This window comes from Martes martes, assembly GCF_963455335.1.
Source record: "Martes martes genome assembly, chromosome: 3".
In the NCBI taxonomy this organism is placed as follows: domain Eukaryota; kingdom Metazoa; phylum Chordata; class Mammalia; order Carnivora; family Mustelidae; genus Martes; species Martes martes.
In genome coordinates this window covers 81,527,829-81,555,385 of record NC_137890.1, presented here as the reverse complement: position 1 = coordinate 81,555,385, position 27,557 = coordinate 81,527,829, and the positions used below count along the sequence as shown (strand labels likewise).

The window sequence follows — 27,557 nt, the reverse complement described above, 5'->3', positions numbered from 1 at the left end:
GGAAATGAACAGTTTGCTTTTCACCATATACTTAAGAAGCCCATTAAAATAACAACTACTGTTACCCTACGTTGAAGAGAACAAATGAATCAACTTAATAAAAACACTTCTTGCAGAATCCACTGCATGGAGAAAGGTGAACCTTCTTACACTGCTGGTGGGAATACACGCTGGTGCTGCCACTCTGGAAAATAGTACAAAGGTTCCTCAGAAAGTTGAAAATAGAGCTACCCTACAACCCAGAAATTGCATTACCGGGTATTTACCCCAAAGATACAAACGTAGTGATCCGAAGGGGCACCTGTACCCCAAATGTCTACAATAGCTAAACTATGGAAAGAGCCCACATGTCTACTGACAGATGAATGGACAAAGAAGATGTGGTGTATATATACAATGGAATATTACTCAGCCATCAAAAAAATGGAATCTTGCCATTTGCAATGACATGGATGGAACTAGAGGGTATTACGCAAAGCAAAATAAGTGAATCAGAGAAAGGTAATTATCAAATGATCTCACTGATATGTGGAATTTAAGAAACAAGGAAGAGGATCATAGGGGAAGAGAGGAAAAAATGAAACAAGATGAAACCAGAGAGGGAAACAAGCCATAAGAGACTCTTAATCTTAGGAAACAAACTGAGGGTTGCTGGAGTGAAGGGGGGTGGGAGAGATGGAGTGGCCGGGTGATGGACACTGGGGAGGTATGTGTTGTGGTGCATGCTGGGTGTTGCTTAAGACTGATAAATCACAGACCTGTACCCCTGAAACAAATAATACATTATATGTTAATTTTAAAAATTTATATATATATAGTAAAAAAAATTAGAAAGAATCCACTGCATGTGTTCACATGCAGTAAATAATATGAAATGTTATATCAGGGAGAAATTAAACATCATGCAAGTATAATCTGCACTATTATCTGCTGATTATCTATTTACATTTATTTAAATATAGGGTAGAAAACAGGTGCTAAACTAAATCAGTGATGAAAATACTTTGTCCTGGATACAAGATGCCAACACATGTTCTAAAAAAGGGATTGAAAAGTCTAAAAACAGACGAGTTAAATATTTTAGTCACTGTGGGGCTCAGTGGGTTGAGCCTGTGACTCTTGGTTTCAGCTCAGGTCATGATGTCAGAGTCCTAGGATTGAGCCCTGTGTCAGGATCAGCACAGAGTCTGCTGTTGATTCTCTTCCTCTCCCTCTACCCATGCCCCCATTTGTGCACATACTCTAAATAAATGAATAAATAAAATCTTTTAAAAATTTTTGGTCACATTTTAAAAATGTGCAAAATTTCCTGTTTGATTACCACTGGATTTGAGAAATTAGGTTGTAGAAACAACAGAAAACACAAAAACAAAGCATTAAAAAAGTCATAAATCTCACTTCTCAAATGTTTTATACCTCCACATCATTTGTAAATGCAACATACTCCCAATCAGCAAAAGCTCCAGATGCACTGCACTGTGTCTCATCAGAGCCCAAGAGGACTTCATGCCTTCCCGTGGCAAGGAGCTGCAGGATCTGAATGGTGTGTACCTCAGAAATCCCTGCCGTCCTTTTTATTTTTTTAATTAATTAATTTGAGAGAGTTAGAGCCAGCACAAGCAGTGGGGAGAGGCAAAGGGAGAAGTGGACTCCCCACCAAGCATGGAGCTAGATGTAGGGCTCTCGATCCCAGGACCCTGAGATCATGATTTGAGCTGAAGCAGATGCTTAAACTGACTGAGCCACTCAGGGGCCCCCCTGCAGTCCCTTTTTAAAACCATTAATGCTACTTATGCTATTTCTCATTTTCAGTCACCACCAGGGTTTGTTAAACATTTCCAGTAATTTTGCATTCATTACACTCAATTTTGAGACAAAACTGTGTGCCATAAAACCTCATTTGGGTTCTGCTAATAACTTCCAGTATGACCTTGGAAAAACAGCCTCCTCACTGATTCAACAAACTGCAGTAAGCACCTGTGGTGTGAGTCCTTTTGCCTTAGAGAATTCACAGTCTACCCCTCATAAGTCAGAAGGCCCAAGAACTGTCTGTTACGTAAGAATCATTTAATTCTAAAAGAAATATTAACTGAAAATGTTCACATACTAATAACCATCACTACTGTAGCAGAATACAAAATAAAAAGCATGCTTTTAAAGAGACTTCCCCATAAAAATTCTGGAATGGAAGGCACAAAATAGGGGGCACATTCCTATTGAGAAAAAAACAAAAAAAGCAAAAAACAGAAAGTTGAAATAAATATGGAGTTCTAAAAAAAAAAATGGAGTTCTGACCATTCTAAATTATGTATCATATTCTACTGAAAAATAAATTTCAAATGATAACAAGGTTAAAAACCAGACAAGTTTCTCATTTCCCAAGGGTCATTTCCTTCTTTCATTTCAGTAGGTTTGTAACTTGGAGGGCACATTGGTCCCCAAGCTTTCATCAACATCACATGTAGACATACTTTATGACCATTAATGCTACATCCATTTATTCTCTCACCCCTCTTTTGCTCTCTCTACTCTTATCTCTTTATATTATCAATAATCTTTAAAGACCAAGCCATTAGCTTTCACCTCTCTTTACTGGTCTAATTGGCTTGCCTGCTTTTTATTCTGGTTCTCTCTCAGTCAAGTCTCCATGAGTAGCTAAAATTCTTTTTTTTTTTAAAAAAAAAGATTTTTATTTATTTATTTATTTATTTGACAGAGAGAGAGATCACAAGTAGGCAGAGAGGCAGAGAGAAAGAGAGAGAGAGAGGGAAGCAGGCCCCCTGCTGAGCAGAGACTGATGCGGGACTCGATCCCAGGACCCTGGGATCATGACCTGATTAACCCACTGAGCCACCCAGGTACCTGCTAAAATTCTTTTCTAATACATAAACTAGATCATGTCACTACCTGGCCCAAGCCTTCATGATGATTTCTCATCAGGAAAAAAATCTCAGGATGCCTGGGTGGCTGAGTCAGTTAAGCTGCTGCCTTGGGCTCAGGCCATGATTCCAGGGTCCTGGGATCAAGTCCCAAATCCAGCTCCTTGCTCAGTGGGGAGCCTGCTTCTCTCTCAGCTTCCGCCTGCTTGTGCGCGCTCTCTCTCTCTCTCTGATAAATAAAATCTTAAAAAAGAAAAAAATCTCAACTATTTACTAGGGCATACACTGGTGTACATCCTGCTTTCTCAATGGGACAGTACTGCCCCCAAAAGGGAGAAAATTAGTTGAAGGGAGGAGTACGGAAAGGCAAAAATTTCTTTTAACGTATAAAAGCATAGATATAACAGATATATTTATAGTACATAAACAGCTGAGTTAAAATTTCATGAGGGAGTCAAAAAATTTCATGAGGGCCATGGGGGTGGCAATTAGGGGGAAAAAAGGGTTAAGAAACACCCTTGCCTTGTTCACTTAATGCCCGCCACAAAAGACATTTTCCTATTCCATGCTACAAATGATAAACTCCTCAGTTTGAACTGGGTTCACCTTCAACACCTGCAATGTGCAACACTGCAAGTCCCTTCCTTCTGATTATTCAGGTATCATTCAGCTCAAGCATCTCCTCAGAGATACTCCCCTGACCATCCTAGCTAAAATGGACACATCTGTTTCCTTAGCCCAGCTGTATTCTCTAGGTTTTATTAGAAGAGTCAGTCAGAATAGTCCTAGTACTGCTACAGTATGTGTTCAATAAATATTTCTTAAGAAGTCTAATAACTACAATATGTGGTGAAACAAAATGTTTATCCTCCAGTCACACCTTAGAGAGATAATACTTCACGATTATGATAAATGGTGGAATAAATGACCTCTGAGCAAGGAGATTTCAGTTCTGCGAACAGCAAACTGCTCATTCAAGTCCTTGAACAAGCAATATACATAACTGTTTAAAGTTACTATCTGAAGATATAATTTTTTAATTAAAAAAATCATTTCATTTTGCTATAAAGTCTTCAACTTACATAATAATTCACTGAATAAAAACCACAATTCCTTGGGAATGTATACAAGTGTCTTTGAAATTTTTTTATTAATTCTAGGTAGAGCTAATCTAAAATACAGCTTAGAGCCTCCATCCTTTTTGGTTTATGAATGATGTATCTACCTCCCTCTAGTACTTCAAAATAATACAAGATCTGAAATTCAAAGTGATATTGTAGTATGAACACCAAAGATGGGAATTCTTCTAGAAAAGTTTATGGTTCTTCCTATTTTTGACACTTAAAAAATGAAATCCAAGTTAAGTATTTGAGCACCACAACTTTATGCCCATTCCCATCACTGGAGAACTGTAGAAATTTTTTAAGTGAAAAATTTCTGAATTCGAGTCTAATGCCCTCCCCCTCTCTATCACAAAGAAAAACAAAGCCATTATTATATTCACTGTAATATCTCTCACAAGGCAAACTGTTAATGTTCACCATGTCATTTTAAAAAATCTAACATATTGGGCACCTGGGTGGCTCATCCAAATCTCGGTTTGGGCTCGGGTCATGATCTCAGGGTTGCAAGATTAAGCCCCATATTGGGCTCCATGTTCAGCAAGGTATCTGCTTGAGATTCTCTCTCCCCTTCTGCCCTTACTTCCTCCCCCAACCCACACCACTCTCTCACTCTCCCTCTAAAATAAATAAACCTTTTTAAAAAAATCTAATCTATTGGTAAGTCTCTTAAAGACATTAATAGTTTAATTAAATAGGTAACTACTTAATGTAATCTAATATTTAAAGCACAAGACTTTAGGTCTCTAATTCCTAGAATTCTTATTAGCCAGCTTTGGACTTTTAAGCTCTTCCAAGTTCAATCACATAACTTCTATTCTAAAACTTCTACCTATTACCTGCAACAGTCCCATCAGTTTTTATTAATTTCTGATCTTTACTGACTTTATGCATTTGGCTGGGGACTGCAGGGAATAAAGTTAAATTCTCATTGTCTTTAGTTAGGATAGGGAACATCCAGAAAAAAAACCTTTAAAAATATACATACCCAGTGACCAAACAACTGAACTGGTAGAAATTTTATCCTATATATACATCCACATACATGCTTCATAATACATGCCCAAATACATACTTTAGAGCATATAAAGGGGAGAAGCGGTGGGGGGGGGGAGAAGGGAGAGAACATACATTAATCACCGGCCAAAAAAGATCCATAACATAACTAATAATGACCAAGCAACAGATGTAAAAACAAGGGATCTCTCTCCCTCTCACATGTGCATTTACTTGGAACAACCTCCAAAACAGAATATTGTGAGGAAATAAGTAAATGGCAAAAGTGTGTACAGTGTTCTTGCATATATATTAAGAATGTATACAAATATAGAATACAAATATTCTATGAGTACACAGAGACTTCTGGAAGGATACACAAGAAATTAGTAACAATGAATACACCTGGATAGAGAAGCTGGGCAACTGGTAGACACAACATGGAGAAATTTACTTTCACTTCATAGCGTATTGTATTTTCACGTACCAGATGCATATTATTATTCAAATAATTAAAAAATATAGAATAGTTTATATATCAATAGTATTTGAAGGCTAGTTGATTTTTATTAGGTGTTAATGCTTTCTAAAGTACAACAGTGTGCTAAGGATTATTTCTAGATCTCAAACAAGTATTTGAATGATGACTGTACCATAGGGCTTACTTAGGTAATTCAAACTTAAGTTTGAAGAGTGAGGCAATAGGTGTTAGTCCACCTCTGGTTTCCGTATTTCCTTGTGCTGACCACTGACCAAATATGAATGAAATGAATCTTTAGTAAATGTTTGTTTAGTAAAAGTTTGTTTCTATAACTAATGTACACAACTGCAGTATTCATGGATTAAACGTACTCCAGTATGAGACTCAGTTCAAACCCTTCAGAATCAACCTAGTTCACCAAGCCCTTTAAAACCTACCTAAACCCCATCTACATAGATGGTTAGAAGATATCATAGCCCCTTATCTATATAAGTTTTGCACTGGTGAACTATTTGTCTCATACTTTCATTTATTAATTATTGCTGACTTTGTTGACAACAAAATTCTTGAGCCAAGACCTTTTCCTAAGCATCACAATTTTTCATGCTGAAAACACTCAGTAGATGTCACAAGAACCTGAAACCTTCCATCCGGACTGCTGGTCTATTCTTCGAAGTTGGTAGCACCAAAGTCACCTGCCATTTGGTTAAGAACTAGTCATCTTTGTTTTCCCACATAATGGCCCCCCATATCCAATTAACCACTAAGCCCTGACCATTTCATAGTTAATTAGGGTCTTGACTATTCTTCCTTTCCAATCCAAATGACATATAAAAACTGGTTTCCTTGCCTGCAGTTTGAGTTCCTACAAATGTACCCTTCCCAAAATGTAGTTAACTTTACTAATACAAACCTGACCACCACCATTCTCTGGCCAAAAACTTCCAATATATCTTGCCATGGAATAAGATCTCATTAGTTTTCTATTCTCCTTTTGGATTACTACCAGCTTCGTGCACATTTATCAGCTTCCAGGCTTTGCTCATAATGGATCTTCTTTGATTATACCTGCTCTCAAAGACAAGCTATAACTCATCTTGAAAATGATACTCATGCACTTCTATCTTCCCAATTCCTTGGACATACTCATTACGTAATTCTCTCCCTTTTATTCTGAATGGTTCTTAAATCTCCCTTGCCTAAATAAGAACATTCTCCTCATCCTTCCCAATTAGTTTATCTTCTACTCATTTCTCTTCTCCAAACTCTCTTTAACACTTAATTTTGGACAAACAGATCTCCTATGTAGTAAGTGAAGTCACCCTAATACACTGAGCACTGCCACTGAGCTGAATACACAGCATGCTATTTTTTTCCCAATGGGTAATGGAATACGTGATAACCTACTGCACATGATGCTCCAAGTCAAACACAACAAAACGCATTTTTATTGATGATTCCAAGACTTATTTTCTATTCACGTGTGCTTTCTTGAATTTTTCCTTTCTTCTCCCTGCCTCCCAAGTCATGTAAATGTAATCCAAGTCAAATTATTCAAAGGTGCTGCCCCCACTATGTTTATCATCCTCTTGTTTTCCCTTAGGCCTTTTCTTCACCACTGTATAGTAACTATTGTACTACATTCCAACCTCTGCCACCAGGGTTTGGAACTGCTCAACAACAGGAGCACCTTGTATCTACCCCATATTGGCTGCCCTAAGTCTTAAATGTAGCAAATACTTAAATAGAACTGATATTCCATGTCAACAGTACCTACCATAGAATCAGTGATTCAGGATCTATGACCACTTCTATTTCATACTCACCTACGCTCTTTCCAAATGTAACAATGATATAATTCTTCACAATTCATTCATAGGCCCTACCCATTTAAAAAAAAAGATTTTTATTGACCAAATGCATGCATATATCCAATTATGACAGCAACAGTGCACTAACATTAAATTTGCATTCTAATACCCAAGTTATTTTTAACGATGTGATAAAATTCTGGAAAACAAAAAACTCATCATAGTACTAGCACCCACGCTATTGTGTATGCATATCTTCAAGCACTACCCCAAGAAAATAACTATTAAAGAACAAACAAGAAAGGAATAGTTGCTTTCATTTAATGATGATCCAGCCAAAAGCACATACAATCCCGAAAAAACTGAGACTCTACCGGGTATCATTTTGCTGCAGCTGTTCCATACAGCAACAGCTCAGATTGGAGCAGAAAAAAGTGAGCCTCCAGGAAGAATCCTGGGATGAGGAAGGGAGCTAAAAGTAGGATGATGAGCATGGGAAATTAATGAAATGGTAAAGATACTGAATGGTGGGGGGAAAATTTTATGAAAAACTTATACAAATTAGTTCAAAGAGCAATTAGTGGTCTTAAACCAATTCTCTTTCCATACTACTGAAACAAAGAAAATTTAACTATGGTTCAAGTAAATACTAAAATACACTTAAGGGTGCCTGGGTGGCTCAGTCAGTTAAAATATGACTCTAGATCTCAGCTCAGGAATTGATCTCAGGGCTTTAAAAAAAAAACCCAAAACCAAAAAACATACACACACACTCTTCTATTTCATATAGTACATATTAACTATAAAGAAAAAATTACATTAGAACTTTGACTAACCTGAGTTGACTCAATTTATTTGTCCTCCATGTAGATGTTAGATGACATGTACCACTGTTAACATGTTGATTATTAACTGAAGTTGTACCATAATGTAAACTGGAAATTTTTTAAAACAGTCACAAATACTGCACTTGGACATTTATCTCCCAATTTTTCAACAGCTCTGAAGTCAAGGAGGAAAAAAAATGGCAAAACAGAAAATTGTTTTGTTTAGGTCCCAACTAAGTGGCATTCCCTTTCTTCCTAACTTATACTAATTTGCATTTACTATAAAATACATGAAAGATAAAAACCTAAATCCAGGAACTTAATAATATCTACTATTTGAGAAAAATGTTAATCTTCTTAGAAATATTTCAAATCATATTGTAAAGGCGATTCAGAAAAGCAAATAATGCCTCTTTTATAGGTAATTTTAAAAATCCCTATAATCCATCAAAATGAACAGTAATGAATGTTAACTCAAAGACAATGATAAAGGAATGGAAGGGAATCGGCAGCCCTGAAGAAACCCTTTTGAGTATTGGAATAATTACCCACTCTTAAATAGGAACTGCTAATAAAAGACCAAGTGAGACAAAGTTTCTTCAAACTTTGTATTATATGCTTTTCTCTCCCAATATTTGTACAGAATAGTTTTTCAAGCTCTTTTTCATATAATACCCAAGTTATTTTTCAAATCTTCTAGGAGGACTAGGCGTTCCCTTCATAACATCCAAGTTTTACTGAATGACTTCTCTGGAAATAAATCTTAACCACTCTGTCATCTTAAAGTTCAATTACTAGAGAATTACCATAATCAGACCTTTAATGTCTGTAGATGTGTATCTGATGATCACATTTTTTAAAAGTGTATATGGGTAATCACAGCAACAATGAGCTCAAGTTGCTACACGTTAATAGGAGACCCTTCTGAGTATTTCCCAAGGAGTTGCTCTTTGCAGCCAACCTGTCCTACTTTTCCTCCTTCAAATCTTCTCTTCAACATATACCAATGATTAGAAAAGGTGCAACAGAGAAACAAATATGTAAACTTACAATCAACAGCCTTCATTTTATACTCAATTAGAAAAACAGATATTCTTTTTCTGGAAATAGAAATTGGATTTGAACACTTTAAGAGGCGTTTTATTTTAAGAGGGGGAGGGAGAGAATCTTAAGCAGGTTCCATGCACAGCAGAGCCTGACACAGGCTTGGTCTTACAACTCTGAGATTATGACCTGAGCCAAAATCAAGAATAGATCAAGAACTGGACACATAACTGACTGAGCCACCCAGGTGACCCTGACACTTCAGGAAGGCTTTTCTATTTCCTTCCAATTCCTGTGGTCTCCTTAATGCTTAGGATTCCACCAACACCAAAACACCACTGTACTTGAGACACCCAATACACAAAACATACACTTGGGAACTTTTTAATCGAAAAAAATTTAAGAACCCTTATTGTTCCAGGAGTTGAAAATTTGCTTTCTTCCATGCCATCAACCTCAACAACTCTCCAGCCTCAATGTAAGGTGTGATTTCCATCCACCCATTTCAAATTACTCCCTTCACATGTCCTTCTGTCACTTGCTCTTAGTACTTTCTTTTTAGATAGATTTCTGTATGGACTTATGTAAGGGTATATATTCTCCTAAATTCTATTAAAAACTGGACTATTCACTCATACTCTCTACTGGCTCTTTCTCTGATGCTCAATACAATGATGAAATCGTCTAAGAATTTATCATTTCTTCCCATGATTTCTCTTGCTACCACTGGACTTCAAGCTTAAAGAAGGTGAGGACCAATTCTATTTTCTTCACTATTATACAAATGAGCTGCGACAAAAATGTTCAATAACTGCTTAGGAAATGAATAAGCAATCTAGGATTCTCATCCATACACTTCAGTTGGTTCTGAAAACTAAACTTAAATCTGCCATTACTCCATGATGTTCCCTGAGACTGGTTCAAAAAATACTGAATGTCAAATGTGCTATGATATGGGGAACACCAAAAGGAGATGAATAAATTGCAAGCACAACAAGCAAGTAAGTAAAGTGACAGGACTGAAAATTCTTTAAGACTCTTAAGAAACCTACAAAAATATCTGGGGAGACAGGGGAACAATTTTAGTGTTTAGTACACAAGGGGTGGAAGGTAGATAAGGTTAGAAAGGTAGACTGAGAACATTATCATAAAAAGCCCTGTGACCTAGAGGCACCTGGCTGGCTTAGTTGGTAGAGTGTGCAACTCTTGATCTTGCGATTGTGGGTTTGAAACCCATGTTGGGTGTAGGGATTACTTTAAAAAAAAAAAAAAAATCCCTGTGGCTAACAATATAGTTGTTTTTTTGTTTTTGTTTGTTTTTATTTTTGAGAGACAGAGAAAGAGAGAGAGAGTACGAGCCAGGCTCTATCCCACAAGCCTAAAATCACAACCTAAACCGAAACCAAGAGTCTGATGTACAACCGACTGAGCCACCCACCCTTATAGTTGGGTTTCAATTAAAATGAAAAGCTATTGCATCTGAAAAAGGAGACCTACAATGATCTAATTTACATTTTAAAAGGATGCACTAGATATGATGTGGAAACTAAATTACAAGAACAAAAGAAAAGCATGACAAGTTAACAAATGACAGTGCCGTGAGAACATATTTACCAGTAGCGTTTTAAAATCCCAACAATCCACCATAGATACTCAAAACTGAAATATTAAAAAAAAAAAATCCAATACCTTCCTCTCCCTCAAGCAGCTACCCCACCCCTGATCCTGAACACACTTACCTTCTGTGTTTCAGTTAATGGTTATCACCATCATCACCCCATCATTCAAACTAGAAAACTCCTGGATCACTGTTTTCATCTCCTCCTCTCCCACCAACACACTAGTCTGTTAAATTCACTCTTACTTCTGAATTACCATCTGGAATCGGAACAATCATCATGGACACTAAAGATTCTTTCAAATATCATGTGGGGGGAGGAGAATATGAGAGTGAACTAATGATCTATGTGGTCTGTTTTCTGATCCATTTACTTCTTGTCCTAACACCCAGTCACCTAAAAGGCAAAGATCAAAACTCCTCTACTTAGATCGGTTTTATCTAAACATTACTTTCTTACCTTCTCTACTCTTACCTCCTCCCCTAGACAGCTCCTTACTAACTGCTCAGGATCTCTGTTCACTTATTAGCCCTTCTGACACCATTCCATCTTCCCACAACCCTCCCTCCCTATCCTCTACATCCAAAAAACCTACAGCTAGCAAGTATTTACTCACCTTTGTGACCTGCTCAAAAGTTATCATCTTAGCGAATTCTTCCCAGTCTTCCCAGTATAAGTGAATACTTGCTTCTAGGTTTTCAGAACATTTCCTATACCCTTCCTTATTACCAACTGGTCTTACACTTTGCTTCTGTAAAACCACTAAACTCTAAATCCCAAGAGGGCAAGGACCATATTTTATTTGTTGTATATTCTCATGTCAACAACCATGTGTTGTCCTCAGTTGGTGTCATTCATTCACTAAACAAGCATTTAATGAGTATGTAATATAAAATGAAGACAAATCACTAAATGATATGATCCCTACTCTCCTAGAGCTGACACTCTGGACAGAATCAAGTAAACAAATAAATGAACACAAAATCTTCACACAAAGATTTTAAGAGAAATCTTGTCGGACAATAAAATTTGGGGACTTAAAATTTTATGGAGTATCAAGTAAATAATAAACACAAAAGAAAAATAACAAAAGTGAAAGAAGTAACTGTAAACTTAATGTGTACAATTTATTTCCTAAAAGCTGGTATTCAAATTTCTTTCTTGCACTCCTGCACAAACACCAAGCAATTATACTACCAGGAAATCAATCTAACACCTAATGGTGAATACATAAACTCTAAAGTTCAAACTCAAATTGTTCATTTGTTAAAAAGACAAAAATAACTGCATAATTACACCATGTAATGAGATTCTGGGATTATATCCATGTAAGGAAAAGAGAAATTTGACAAAGTTACTGTTCTAGACCAGCACTACCCAGAAGAAAAATAATGCAATGTAAGAAATTTTAAATTTCTAAGTATATTAAAGAGAAAAAAAGCAACAGATGAAATTAGCTAAAACAGTACATTTTATTTAACCCAATATATACAAACTTTATCATTTCAACATATGGCCATATTAAAAATTGAGATAGTTTACATTCTTTTCTTCATATCAAATTTTTCCAATTCTGTACTTTACACATCTAATTCAACTGTCAAATTCTCTTCAATATTTATGTATATTTCATTACTCAAGATGCAAAAGATTTGAATACCCAAGTTTTTCCAAATATGCTAAACACTGTACCGAAAAATTGAATGCAATTACAATAAAATTAAAAATCTTAGTTTCACTAGTCCCATTCCAAAGATTCAATAGCCCACTTATGGCCACATTGAACAGCACAGCTCCAACAGATTTACGGCATCCACTTCACCCACAACAATGTTGTCTTTTATCAGCACAGACCAAATTAAACAATGTTGTCCCTTTTTCTCCTGAGACAGACATTTTCTAGTCCTCTTATCTAAAACAGCTGTCACTTTCTCTACCTTTAAGACCTCATAAATTATTTCAACTCTATTTCTTCCTCTAGGTCTAGAACACTAGTGCCATGGGAGCTGAGGGTTGTTCTACTCTGCGTACAGCTACTATCTGCAGTGCCCAAACTGCAAGAAACCGTCAATACAGCAACAGTAGAAAACCAGTACTGAATGTTTTAAATGCTTAATTATTTAACATGTACATCATACTTATGTGATCTAAAAAAAGAATGACTAGAAACTGCTTGTGACAAGTAGTCTTCCATATGATTCAAGTAGCTGCAAAATAATTCGAATTTTAAGATCTATAATTTCAATCAACCTAGGGAATATCTCGTCCTTTCAGAGGTCTAAAAGATCATAATATGAACCTAACTATATCTTAGTTTACCTCAGCTCTGACACTGTAGCACAAATACTGGGACATAAACAAATTCCTCCCAAAAATATAAGCATATTATATAGCAAGGGGGAAATTAACAATCTGAATACTTGTTTTCTATATTATAGTTCCTACCCCCCAAAATTTGGAGCATGTCATTTTCTAAAACCTTCTGATCTCCTCTAATATTTTAAAAGATTTAATGGCTCCAGGTCAAAGTCAATGTACCATAATATAAAGAAAACAAAAAAAATAAGGATTTCTGAATTTTCCTAATCATCATGTGTTATTCTAAGAGTACCAACAGAGCCAGTATAAATCTAAAGTTTTTATACCTGCCTAGTAGGATAATAATTGGGGCTGTTAAATATGGGATCAGGTGTGCAGGGAATACAGAAGTCTTCCTTATCTGTGGTTTTGCTTTCCACCGTTTCAGTTACCCAGAGACTGGAAGCAGACAATACTCTTCAGACATATGGTCAGAAGGTCACTAGTAGCTTAATGCTACATCACAATGCCTATGACATTCACCTCACTTTATCTCATCACAAATGCATTCTATCATCTCACATCATCAAAGGCATTGAATACGGTACAATATTCTGAGACAGAGGCCACATTCACATAACTTTTATTTATAGTACAATTGTATTTTTGATTAGTCATTATTGTTAATCTCCTACTATTGTGCCTAATTTATAAATTAAACTTTACTGCAAAAATGCCTGTTAATTAGGGAAAAAAGGTATGTACAGGGTTTGGTACTGTCTGTGCTTTTCCACTGGGGGTCTTGGAATGTTTCCTCCTCAGATAAGGGGACATTGCTATATAGGGAAACCATAATATGAATCAGAAACCTTCAGTATAGGGGCGCCTGGGTGGCTCAGTCAGTTAAGCAGCTGCCTTAGGCTCAGGTCCTGGGATTGAGCCCCACACGGGGCTCCCTGCTTCTCCCTCTCCGACTGCCACTCTGCCTACTTGTGCTGTCAAATAAATAAACAAAATCTTTAAAAAAAATAAGCAAGAAAGAAAGAAAGAAAACTTCGGTGTAGATTAACAGCTTGCTTTTTCAAATTTTACCTTTTTTCTGCATTTGTGTTCCTAAAAATAAAGCACTGACTTGTAGAAATATAATTCACTGTAGTGTCCAAATACTGCCACAGGAGTTAATCCTTTCTTGATTGAAGAAAACTAGTAATAAATAACTGAAGAGGAAAAATAAATGTGTAAGAAGCCTATCCATGTAATTTTTTCAAGAAACTTTTACTCTCAATAGACTACATGAGAATTTTGCAGTTGGAAAATAGGGTAATAAGCCATGTTGGGGAAGAAACCTAGTAGTCTCTTTGAATCCTGGGTTCCTGTGGAGCAAGGAATCTGACTTCTTAATTAAAAAAAAAAAAAAAAAAAAAAAAAGGGAGGTGGGGTAGGTTGATGTAAAGTTGAAAGATAAAAGGTAGATTAGTTGACTTCCTTGAGGACAGATATGTAACCACTCAGAGTCAATCCCATTTCTAGTTCACAAAAACACAAAATGCTTGGTCAATGTGGATTTCCTGGTAAAACTGAGAGGACATTATGGTATGCCAATCTTTGGGAAGCGAGAGAGGGGGGGCACCCATGTAACATTGAAATAACAAACAAGTCTCTCTGTTTCCTATACACAGATTTTAGCAGACATACACAAGGTTCTAGAAACTACCTGCTGAAATATTTAAAAGGCTATAAACCAGGTGATTGTTTCCTTGCACTAATATAGTCAAAATTTTTGAAAGGGACTATAATCAGTATCACAACTATATGCTCTCATTATGGATCAACTGTTTTAATGTACTGCATTTAATGTATTGAATAGACTTTGAATAATACATATACACAGCATAAATCTTTGTAAGGTCTCATAAGCTAGGCTATAACTTTACCATAAAATTGCTTAACAATTTCCATTTACTGAACTCCTTGGTGGCATTACTTTCTAAAACGAGTAATGAAAATTAAAGCTGCAAACCAAGAGAAAATTATTTTAATAAATATACTCACTGTCTTAGAAAATGCATTTATCAAATCTGTACCTTCAATCTAGTAAACTAAAAGACCAGTTCACAAAAGAGAAAGGTTGAGTCATCATTTTAATTCATCAAAATAGTGTCACTATATTCATATTTACCAAGATCGTAAGCAAAGACCAGGAGTGTTTTCTAAAACCTTCATCTGTCAAGCATAAGCACTTCAAGATTTCTCTTTTCCTTTTTTTTTTTTTTTAATAACCATGACACCCAAAATGGGGCTCAAACTCACGACCCCAGCAAGGTCAAGCATGAGTCCTACAGCTGGCCAGGCACCCCAAGCATCTTCAAATATACTTATACAAAAACATTGTTACAGTGTTCCATTTCTCATACTGTATAGGTAGCTGAAAATCGGTCAAGTGAGAAACGTTTACAAAATTTTCAAATTGTACTTTTCTGTATTCTCTTTTCACTTGAATTCACTAGGCTTGTGACACAAAAATCCTAGTTCAAAAATCTCATGTGTAAGATTTAGCACTCAATAGCCTACTTAAAATTAATGGACTTTTTTGCAGTACTTGTCAGTTGGCAGTAACTGGAAACAGTTGGGAGTTTTGAATGGTCTCAATGATTGGCCAGAGATCCTAAATAACATATAACATACCAGGACAATCACCTATGCTATCACCAACAAAAACCAACTAACCAAAAAAGTTACCATGATTCTTTTGAGTAATACTTCAGAACAGAGATTCTCAAACAGTCCCCAAACCCAACATTATCTTCATCAGGGAACTTGTTAGAAATGCACATTACTTAGCCCTACCTGAGACTTCCTGAATCAGAAACTGAGGTAGAGCCCAGAAATCTGTTTCAATGAACCCTCCAGGTGACACTAATGCACAATGAAGTGTGAGAACTACCAATCTGAAAGGATATTCACAGGAATGCTGGCTTTTAATTAAGAGTAGGGATTTTGTTTTTTCCACTCCTGTATCTCCGCCTTAGGAAAGGGTACAGCAAACAAAAGGACCCCTCAATACATATTGGTACAATAAATACATGGATATAGTGCAATTCTGAATGACATGGCTCCCCCATAAACCCTATATGACTGCAAAAGTATCATTTTGTGGACAATTACTCTGCTTTTCATGTTCAACTTTGTTGAACTGCTGATTCCTAATGTTTAAAATATTCTAACCAGTCCATGAACATATATATATTCTAAGCAATTCTAAGAATTAGCATTATAGACTGAGTAACCACTGAGCAAGTTACTACTGCCTCCAACACTTTTAAGGTCAGAAATTAAAAGACAATCACTATGTGTGAGATTGTTTACTTTTTCTCATTACATAAAACACCAAGCAACATTTGTAAATCTAAGCAATGTGTCACATTTGATGCTGATTTAATGTTACCTAATAATCTGAAAATACCCTGATGAAAAATTAACTACCATTATTCTGGCAAAATGTATAACATAATTTGCAGAAGTTAAATAAGCATATAAAAATGAGAGTAACTCATAGGCCAAACTTGGCAAAGTTAATAGTGATAGGATTATATTTACATGGTTCTTCTAAACCCCCAAAACATACGTAAACCGTCATTCACATTCACAAATGTCTGGTAGGATGACATTTTGCATAAAGAAGATGAAACAAGGATGAGTATATCTTAAGAGATCCAGTCACAGATATAACATGAAACATAATGGATTATTGTGGCTACTCCTTTAAGTTTTGATACTTATATCCATGTATTTCCTACCTTAAATATCTGAAATAATTTCAGAGCTAGAAACAAATTTTAGACATAAGTATCAATTCCGAAGTCTTCAATGCTGCAAACAATACACTTACACAGAGAATTTCAGAAACTCTAGGTCCATTACATCACTACTCAAAGTCCACACATTACTATTGATGCAATGCAGAACCCTTGTTTTTAATTAATAAAAAACATTTCTTATTAATTGACAATACTCTTATTTTGAAAAGATTTTATTTATTTATTTGAGATAGAGTGAGAGAGAGGGAGCATGAGCTGGGGGAGGGGGACAGAGGGAGAGAGAGAAGCAGACTCCCCGCTGAGCAGAGAGCCCAATGTGGGGCTCAATCCCAGGAACCCGGGATCATGACATGAGCAGAAGGCAGATGCTTAACCGACTGAGCCACCTAGGGTCCCAATTGATACTTAAAAAAAAAAAAAAAAAAAGTTGAAAATTTAAAAAGTATGTATTCCTACTAAGTACACTTCTTAATTCTACCTAATTGTACTAATTAGTCTTTATGAGATGGAAGTGCCTTACATGAAATTTGGGTGATTATATTGTAGAAAACACAACTGAAATTTTACATACACATATGCAGAATACCACCTTTTAAAATCCATTTCTTTAACTCAGAAGACAAACAGTAATTCTAACTTAAGATTTTTATATCAACACAGTCAACAAAATCTAGTATCTATTGCAGAGGGAAGAACTGGTAAGAGTAACAGTGATTCAAACCATAAAACAGTATGTTTGAAAAACAATTTTTTAAAAATGTGTACTACAAACTGGCAAGATTACTTTAAGAAATGCACTATACTCCATCTAGAAAATATAGGCTTCTCTTATTGAAAAGGGAAAATGTACATCATAAAACAAAGTATCTTCCACTGATCCCACCAGGTAAATAAAAAAAAAAATCAAATAGTAAGTTTCAACCAAAAGGAATCCCTGAAGATAGTTATAATCTAAACATGGTTTTACAGAAAAAGACAAGTAATATTCCCAAGGTAACAGCATTCTGGTTCTGCCTTTAAATACTCAGTCTTTTAAGATTCAAACTTCAACTATTAATACTGTTTTTCAGTAATAAAGAAAACAATTTCAAGATGGCTTTTCTACATGTAGAAGACAGTGCTTTTGACAAATAAAAAAGAATACAATATATAATACATAAAAAGACTTCAATCAGACACTATTAAAAAAATTTAAGATCAGATACTAAAAAAATAATGAAATTCTTCACTATTTCCCCAGAGTGATGTTCTAAAAAATTACTAGTCCACACTCAACTGGGAGGCTTTGTGTGTTTCATTTTACACAACTGTGAACAACAATTATGTAAAGTGAGCACACAAAAATTGTTTCCTATTTTTAGAAATTTAGTTCTGAAGGGTGCAGGAAAGGCAATAATGCTCTTGAAAGTATGACACTACTCTCGATGTATTTAATCATCATTTATTTAGGAAGAAATAAACCCAAACGGGTCTATTCAACTTAAGTGATGGACTTGCTCCTTACTTTGAAGTAGTTTCCACCTCTTCCCTCCACCCTGTCCCAAATAAGTCCATGTCTACAAGCATCTATCAATGAAATAAGCACAGGAACATATTTACAACTGCTTAATTTAGGAGTCAGATATGTGGGTGTTCACTAACTTATTTTTGAAAATAGTCTGACTTTCAAATCATTAGCACTTTCTTATATTTCAGGAACATATTTTAACATATTATGAGATATTATAACACAAAAACACACACAAAACATTTAAACACCACAATATTCCCCAGAAAATTTCCTCTATTTTTGCAAAATAATATATCCCTTTTATTTCTGATAGTCCCATTTGACACTAAATTTCAAAACTTTTAAAAAAGGTTTAAACATAAACATCACATTCACAAGACTTTTTTTTTTCAATCACACACTTATTTCAATCACACACGTATCTTTTTCTAATTCAGAATCTTGGCTGAATTAGCAACCAAACCCCCAAATATTAATTAGTGACCATTAATCATTCACACTAATACTTAGTAATTATTATAGACTTTACTTTTAAATACCAAGTTACTGAAATGTTCAACAAGTATGTTTTGAATAAAATGTAAAGATGTAACTTCAATTAGTACTTGAAAAACAAGATCCAACATTCCATTAATGTCCTTGTTGATAATTTCTATTTCTTATATTAAATGGCAATTCTGGTGAAAACAGGTTATTTTTTCCTCTAATATTATGGATACTGTTGGGTTAAATATTTAATTTCTTTCACTGAGTGTTCAGTACTCATTTTAAAAAGAAAAATCCAAAATTTCAAGGAATAACAAATTGGGTTTTCTGAAATTTGGATGAACCAAAAGTTCTTTAAAAACTAGGTCTGTCAAAAAACAAAGAAACAAAACAAAAAAACTAGATCTGGCAAGAAGAAAAACAATTTATTTACCTTCAAAACAAACAAAAAATGGGTAAATTTTGACAAAATAATTAGGAAAATGGGTGTTTATTTTATATACATTAATTACATAATAATAGCATATGAAATCTAAATCCTACAGACTTTTAATTCAGTAAATTATGACACAAAAAGAAACATGATATTGTGAAATTCTAAGATTGTTTCATATTAGCTTTTTATGGGAAATTATGGTAGCATATGACAAGTTCACACTTATTTAGAAAAACTAATACTATTATTTATTTTTGTATCTACTGCTTTTAAGCAAATGACATTCAAATATCTTCCTTTCCGTTTGTATACTAATTCACAAGAAAAAATACTGACTGAACCAGCCACAAAGTTGTTCATACAAAAACACTAAAAACTGAGTAACTGGGGGTTCACAGATGCTCCACTTGACTGTCACTCAGAAGCTGACTGTTCCCAGGGTAAACTTGGTAAGTACTGGAACAAAGATTTTCTTGATGCAGGGAAAAAGCTGTGTAGAACTCTATTCTTGGAGCCAGAGTTGAGCCGGACACTAGAACGTTCAGGAGATTAGGACATCTCTTTGTGTACTGGCTTTCAAATGTTCTTGAATCAATGTTACAGAATTTCACAGCCTTGGCCAAAGACAGCTTGGTATTAACATCAAAGGATCAAGTTTTGCCCACTCTTAATTCAGTTTTGAAGCAAAATACAATGCTAGCAATTACCTGGGATTATATGAATAAAAATATAGATGATGGGAAAGGTATATTTAGGTGCAACAGGTATCATTTTAAAATTATAGTTAATGTTAAAACTCCCTACACTGCAATTAATTAAATTCCACTCCCTGCCAACTCATCATACACGTGGAAAATGTGATGAGAACAATCTTTTTTGACTATTACTTACAACTTCCAAATCATGTTTTCAAGTATTTGCCAAAAAACAAAAGACTATGAATACTGCAAATTTTAGAAAATAATTCTATCCATACAGCTGTGTTTAAAAAATACATGAAACAGTACAAAAGAAAAATGTTACAAAAGAATGCATCTCAATTTTGCTTTACAGCTGCTTTTATGCAAATTTTAAATTAACCGAATTTATTTTTTTTACAAAGTATGCCTTCCAGCATAAACAAATACCATGCAAAAACAAGTTTTTACATACTGTTCATTTCAAAACAGAATAGTTTTCATAAAAATGCTAAAAGCATGATACAGTAACACACTGAAATGTGAGAAGTAACTATGTTATGATCAATAGCTGATGCATCAGATTTGTGGCTTAATGGAAATATATAATTCCTTAAACATAATTTTAAATTAAACATGGCTAACATACAAAAATTTAAATATAGCAAGGCTTTGTTTTAGAATAACAATTATGTGATAAAAATCAGTTTATTCCTAGTACTGAAAATCAAACTTCAAAATATGTATTTGACAGTAGAGGGAACTAATCTGATTCCAATGACCTTAGCCATTCTCAAATTAATTTTTTTTTTTTTTTTAAATCACGACTTGAACTGTATTCCTTGGAAAAAAACACAACTGGCCTGTCAGACAAGTTTACTGGACTTACCTAACTATAGGAAGATATTTGCAACACCACAAACATTCTCAAGAAATACCCAATTCTAAACCACACCAAATCCTCTTTTAATGTCCAACCTAACAGTATTTTTTTATTTTAAAAGAAAATTAAAACGGTAAGATCTAGATACTGATACCAAATAATGGCAGATAAGATTAAAAATAGACATAATTTTAAAAGCAAAAGAGATTTGCCTCCAAACAGGTTTTTTTTTTTTCAAGATTCAAAAGGTTTATTTGAAAAAATCAGCACAGGACAAAGATATCCTTAATATTCCTTCTCAGAATATTTGAATAATCAGAATCTATATGAAATGTAGACAGCAACTCTGATTTCACAGAAAGAACATCATGGTTTTATACAAATGTAAACCCATTCCCACATCCCTCCCAATGTACTATTTATATCCACCCCTCACTGACATTAGCTTTCACTAAGCTTCTATCTTCAGTGCTACTTGCAAAAACTAAAAAGCAGAAAATCATTTTCATTTTTAAATCATTGGGATTAATTAAAGCAACCAAAGTATTACTGTTACAGCAAAGTTTAGTAAAACTATGAGAGAATACTACTAATAACATTTGTAAATTATCCAAAATGATTTCTTTATTGAGATTAAGTAACTACATAGACTTCACAGTTCTATGGCATACTTATATTTAGCTGAAGTCACAAACACATTTTAACATTCACAATGATGAGCATCATCATTACCATTCTAATCTACAAAGCTTATGTATGAATAAAGAAAAATACAAAAACCTCAAGTTTTACAAAAGAAAAACTTTAAAGTCTACATACATTAACAATAAAACCATTTCTTCCAGGTAACAAGTAAAAGTGTAAAGGTATACCACTGAGGTTTTTTTCTCTTAGTAGCCAGAATGAAATAATGTTTAATATCTACGACGCTTATTAGGGCCTTCAAAGTTGCCCCCTTGGCTTCCTCTACCAAAACCACCAGGACCACCACTAACAGGACCTACACCACTCATTGGTGCTTGAGGGGTTTCAGAACCTGTTCTACTCCCCATAGGTGATCCCATCTGAGATGATGGTCCTTGAGGAAATCTATCATTGTGCTATAATACCACATAATAAATATGAAGTCCATTTGGAACACGCCAAATGTAAGTGACAAGAAAAATTGGCAAAATCCCAAGTGGTGGTGTCATGAAGTTCAGCAGAAAGTCCAGCAGAATCAGGATCACACATAGAAGGAAGAAAGGAGCAATTTAATTAGTTACTACGTTAAAAAAAAAAAAAAAGCATCTGAAGAGTTACAATTGCTAATGCTATGCCCCAATTTCATGAAAAAAAGAACTGATTTTAAGAAGTAAGCGAGTACCATTTAAACCTAATCAGTATTACAATACTGTTCTGATCTCTCTTTTTCTTAAAAGCTTATACTGTGCTGTGTAATAAAAAATATTTTTTTTGAAAATCAAAGAGGTAAAACTGGGGAGCAGCATCACATTGAAAAAATAAACATTTTAAAAATTTAAAGAGTAATGCTTTTAACAAAAAAAGTACAAAAACAAAGAGTTAAATTTCAGCATTAAAACCTTTGAGGTGTTTTTCCAGAAAGGCTATTAATGGGAAAACAGATACAGTTTTTAAAAACTGACAGTTTACTAATATGTACTACTAATAGCACAATTAAATAAATATCTGAAACTTATGCTTTGGAAAACTTTACAATAACAACATATGTTAATCTCAAAGGATGACCAGAACTCCCTACATGCAGTAGTAAAATGTCACTGTGAAAAAGACCAAGGATGATACTCAAATAAAGGTTACAATTTCAGGGGGAGGGGTGGGAAAATGGGCCAGTTAATATTACTCTTAAGTTACTACAGATGATTGATTATATGCTACAGAAAAACTTAACCAAAGTAGTAAAAGTTTTTACTTAGCTTTTAGACATTTTACTATAAAATAAAGCCTCCAAAGAGGGAAACAAGTACACTAATTATATCATGTGCCATCTAATCATAATACATAGTATGGCACTGCCTTTTTATCTCTGTACACACTCATTTAAAAAAAAAACTGCTGGCATATCTAATTTTTCCAAATTTTTAAGAGACTGCATTAAAGTAAATAAATTTTAAAATGATGAAACACTGTATCCATCAATTCTAAGATGCACATTCACTTTTAACATCTCTGAAACAGTATGGATTTATAGTTGATGGCATGTCTGAATTTAATTGGCAGTGCTTTTTCTTTCTTAGCAGCAATGGCGCCTTAACATCTGTTGTGGTAATTCCAAAACTAAACTGCCTTTTCAAAACATACAATCAACCAATCTTCCTTTTCTAAATATTATTTAGAACAACCATTAACAAACACCAAATGACAAAATGTTCTGCCAAGAGCCTCATTTAAATAGTGATAGACTTCAAGGAAAATGAGAGAAGTTACCAGTCTTGCTACTGATATTCAAATAAAATAAGAACTACTGAAAAATTTTGCTTTTATAATTATTTAACCCACACAAAGATATCTTCACACTGTCAAACCAAGACATAAACTGTATGCTTTTAAATTTTGTAACAAATATAAAATGAGTAATTCTGTAAGACTGCAAAATGTAAACTGAAAATACACGTTAAAATTTTAATGTACATTATTTTATAGTTTAAAAAAGTTCCCTGAAATTAATCATAAGTGATCTTTTCGTTAAAAGTGTTTACTAAAACCGGTTTTCACACATACTGGAGTTTCATTCCCCACCAAAGGTAAGGAGTCCACACAGGAAAAGAACACAATCTTAAAATACTTGGCCTTTACAGTGAATACTAAGAGGTGGATACACACTAAAAGCAATATAAAAATAACTGTAATTAATATGTATCTGCCATATACTTGAGTACAAAAGCGCGCCATGAATGGTTAATTAACTCTTGTTATACATAAAAATTGCCTCTCATAAGTCAATATATAACTTCACAAAATTACGTTTTCTTCACTGCATATTGACCTTTACTGCCAAAACAAATGATGCCAAATTATGTTAAGTGTGAAGTTACCTTTGGGGCAGAAAAGTACATATTACTGAATATAATCAAAATAATGTTTATGATACATTACCACTGCTCCATTATCTGGCATCATTGGAGTTCCCATATTTGCAGCTCCTTCTGGTCCCATGGCAGGACCAGGACCCATTGGTGGGCCAGGTATAGTTCCTCTGTTGTTCATATTCATACCCATCATTGGAGGAGGACCTTGGTTACCAGCAGGTGCTGGGCTAAATGCATCTACGCAAAACAATCTATACTTAGAGCTGTCCTATCTTAGTTTAGTAAACATTAAAAATTTAACAATACTTATGCAAACTATATAACAAGACTATTATCAAAATCACTTCCTTCTTTGAGAATAGGGCACCTAATTTTATCTACTCCATAATAGAGCATTACCTACACTATAGAATTTTCAACCCAAAATCAAATGTATATAAAACAAATGAGAGAACTATCAATTATTGTAGGATATTTGAGACTGTCGAAGCTTCAAAGTTTTTTTAAAAAATGAGTATTACTTGCTATAGTCTGCTTTTTAACAAACTACTCTCTTAAAATGGTAACTATATTCTACCAGCTTAAATTAACAGCAAAGAATTAGCACTTGGAAACTATAAGTATGTATATAAAGTTCACTAAAACTAACCTCTTGACTTTAATGTAAGTTACTGAACATACTCCAAAATTATAGGAGGTACAATTTTTAAACTTGAAACATTACAGCAATAGGCAATCTAAGCAGAACAACTGAAAAGGGCCATCATGACAAAGCTTATTTTTTAAAAGCAAATATAAACATTAACAGAGCTATCTCAATTTTTTCAACATACTAAAAATTCTAGAAAATGGGGATAATCGTGTATACTTCAAATTTTTTCATCAAAAAGATATCCACCCAATCTCATGTTAATTCCAATAGTGTCTGAGCTGAAATATTGTATTTATAATGGTTTCAAATACAACATTTTAACAAATCTTCTTTGCATTTTTTTTATTTTTGAAGTACTCATACTTTATTTCATTAAAAATTCATAACAGACAAACTCCAACTTAAGAGTTCTCTTCTACTGTTTCATTCTATAGGTCAATTTTATAACCCTCAGAACTCAATTTCTCAAAAACATATTATAACAGGAGATGATACTTTCATTCAAACCCAGAACTCTATACAGTACCAAATGCAGCTGACTTCTACCTAAGACTGAGCCCAGGGAGCAACTGGGAGAAAAAAGTCTTACTCCCTACCAGTCCCTGGCAATATAGACTACCACTCTCAACCCAATCCTCGGGAACTTAGCCACTTCATGGGAAGAAATTATTTCCCTTAATCCCAAAATGTCCCTGCTAACAAATTGAACATTGTTAACTATTCAAGAATATTTCTATTCCCTTAGCATAGCTATAAATAAACATTTTTACTAGAATTCCATGACATGTCCCACATGGAAATGAGGAAGAATGGAGACACTATCTATAAGGAATCTTAACTTTCCCTAAAAAGAACAGATCAAGGATTAGGCTTTTCTTCTCTTTTTAATAAAATATAATTTTTACACTTAACTTGCAAGATTCAAATATAACTATACAACTATGGGTATGATAAATCAAAAATAACATTTCCAACTTCAGTAATTAGTCTTATTTCTAATAATTAAGATTTCTATCACACAGCTATAATTAAACTAAATTTAAAGATCTAAGAAATGTTAGAATTATCTGGTCCCCTGAAAACAGTTTTATAATCTATGTTTTACTTGGCAGTACACTGGTGATACACCAGAATATCTACTGCCACATTCTATCAATGTAATTTGATAGAATATGACAATTTACTGATTCAACAGTGGCATTCAACTGCAGGATAATGATTCATAACTCTAGTAAGCCATCAGGACAAGGTCTCGGATTGAATAAAATGTATATTGGAGAAAATTAAATGGACTGGACTTAAGGGGAGTTGAGAAAGTGCTCAATTGTAATATGGTTCTCTGATGAAATAAAATGCCATAAAAAATTTTAGTTCTCTTAAATTCCTAACTAATTAAGGGACCTAAAGGTATACTCTCATTATTCTTCTGATAAAGTTGCTAACTAAAAGTCAGTTAGAGTGTTTCCAAGGTCTCAGCAACATCAGAAATATTTCATCTGCTTCTAATGTTAATGACAATCTAATAATTATAATGGCATTTCAAAGTACCTACAATCCATAACCTCACATTTATAATGCTTAAATAAACCATCTGTATTATATTATACACTATCCTACAACTTACTTTTAAAAGACATAATAAAACTGAAGTACTTGTACATTACCATATATTCAACTGTGTCTCTATAACTTATGTCCTACAACTATGCCTACAGAACTTATGTATTCTTTGTTCAACAATTAATTTATATATCCATAACTAATTTCAAATTAAGATCTTTATAGGTAAGGGTCATGTATCATGCTTCCTTTGTATACCAGACATGCTTAGTAACTTCTTACTGGTAGGTAAGAAAAATGACAAAATAAATAAACAATTTTAGATGATCTGATTAGAAGTAGCAAATAAACTGCACGAGAAATCAGAGGAAAAAAGGTAGATCACAGAAAATGTTCATCCCACATAATACTTTTTTTTTTACTCCATACACTATGTATCCTAAGCACTACATGCTAATGGTAATGTAATCTTTACAATATGTACACTTTGAGTTATGTAAAGATTTCAATTTTGTCACAGCTTCTGTGGGATAATATGAAGTGAATATTTTAAAAATTTATCTAATTTTTAAGTGTATGACATTTCAAATTTACTGTTTCCCTCAATAGTGGAGAAGCTAATGTAGGTACTTTCTTCAAAACTTTACATAAACTCTAAAGATATGCATTAGCCCAGATGCGTAAGACATATCTAATTTTCTTGACATGTCATAGATGCCTCCGAACAGTGCACTTTTGTGCACAATATGGTAGATGAGGGCAAAATAAGCTAAACATTCAGTAAAATAAATAAAAATAACTAATTACACAAAACGTTACCTCACCAATAAAAATTTATAAAATACTCTCAAGAAGTTTAAAACCCCTACAAATTCAGAAACTATCAAAATTTCTAAGAAAGGTAAAAAGAGCCAATTTGAAAGCATGAAATTTGATTTTTAAAAAATGCAACATAGATGCATTACACCATGGAATGACTGAACAGGTTTCAGGTTTTATCAAAACCTGGTTACAGGTTCCTTTCATTAAGTCTATTAAAACATAATATACCTTTTAGCCTTCAATGAAACAAAATTCTTCCTTAACATATTATTTTTAATATACTTGTATTTTTTTCAACTTAATATAACTTAATATAAGAAATTTCACCATTACAAGTGTTGGTTCCAAATTTTAGTTTGTTACTGATATGTAGATACCACAAATAGCATGTACAATTCCCCAAAGAATTACAAGTTACAGAAGGCTTTTGCTTCAAATCCCTACCTCCCATGTTTATTGCTCCACGGGGACCCATATCACCCATTCTCATTTCCTGTTCTCTCTGTAAGTAAGCATAGTTGTCACAGTCAACCTATCGATCTTATGACTTTACTCTAAAATCAAAAAGAAAAGAATAAATTGGGACA

At 34.1% G+C, this 27,557-nt stretch overlaps 1 protein-coding gene across 2 annotated transcripts in view; it reads right to left on the bottom strand.

The window, feature by feature from the left end:
• Positions 1-27,557, bottom strand: part of PSPC1 (paraspeckle component 1) — a 101,793-nt gene that overhangs the window by 9,030 nt on the left and 65,206 nt on the right. Inside the window, exons 7-9 of one of the 2 annotated variants that reach the window (XM_080798292.1) lie at positions 27,415-27,472; positions 24,004-24,173; positions 20,822-21,986 (exon numbers count right to left, since the gene is read on the bottom strand). The exons of the other annotated variant lie outside the window; for it this stretch is intronic. Coding sequence (XP_080654418.1) covers positions 21,801-21,986; positions 24,004-24,173; positions 27,415-27,472 — 414 coding nt within the window. The 3' untranslated portion in view covers positions 20,822-21,800. Of the gene's footprint in view, positions 1-20,821; positions 21,987-24,003; positions 24,174-27,414; positions 27,473-27,557 lie in introns of those variants that run through there. 2 annotated transcript variants of the gene reach the window in all.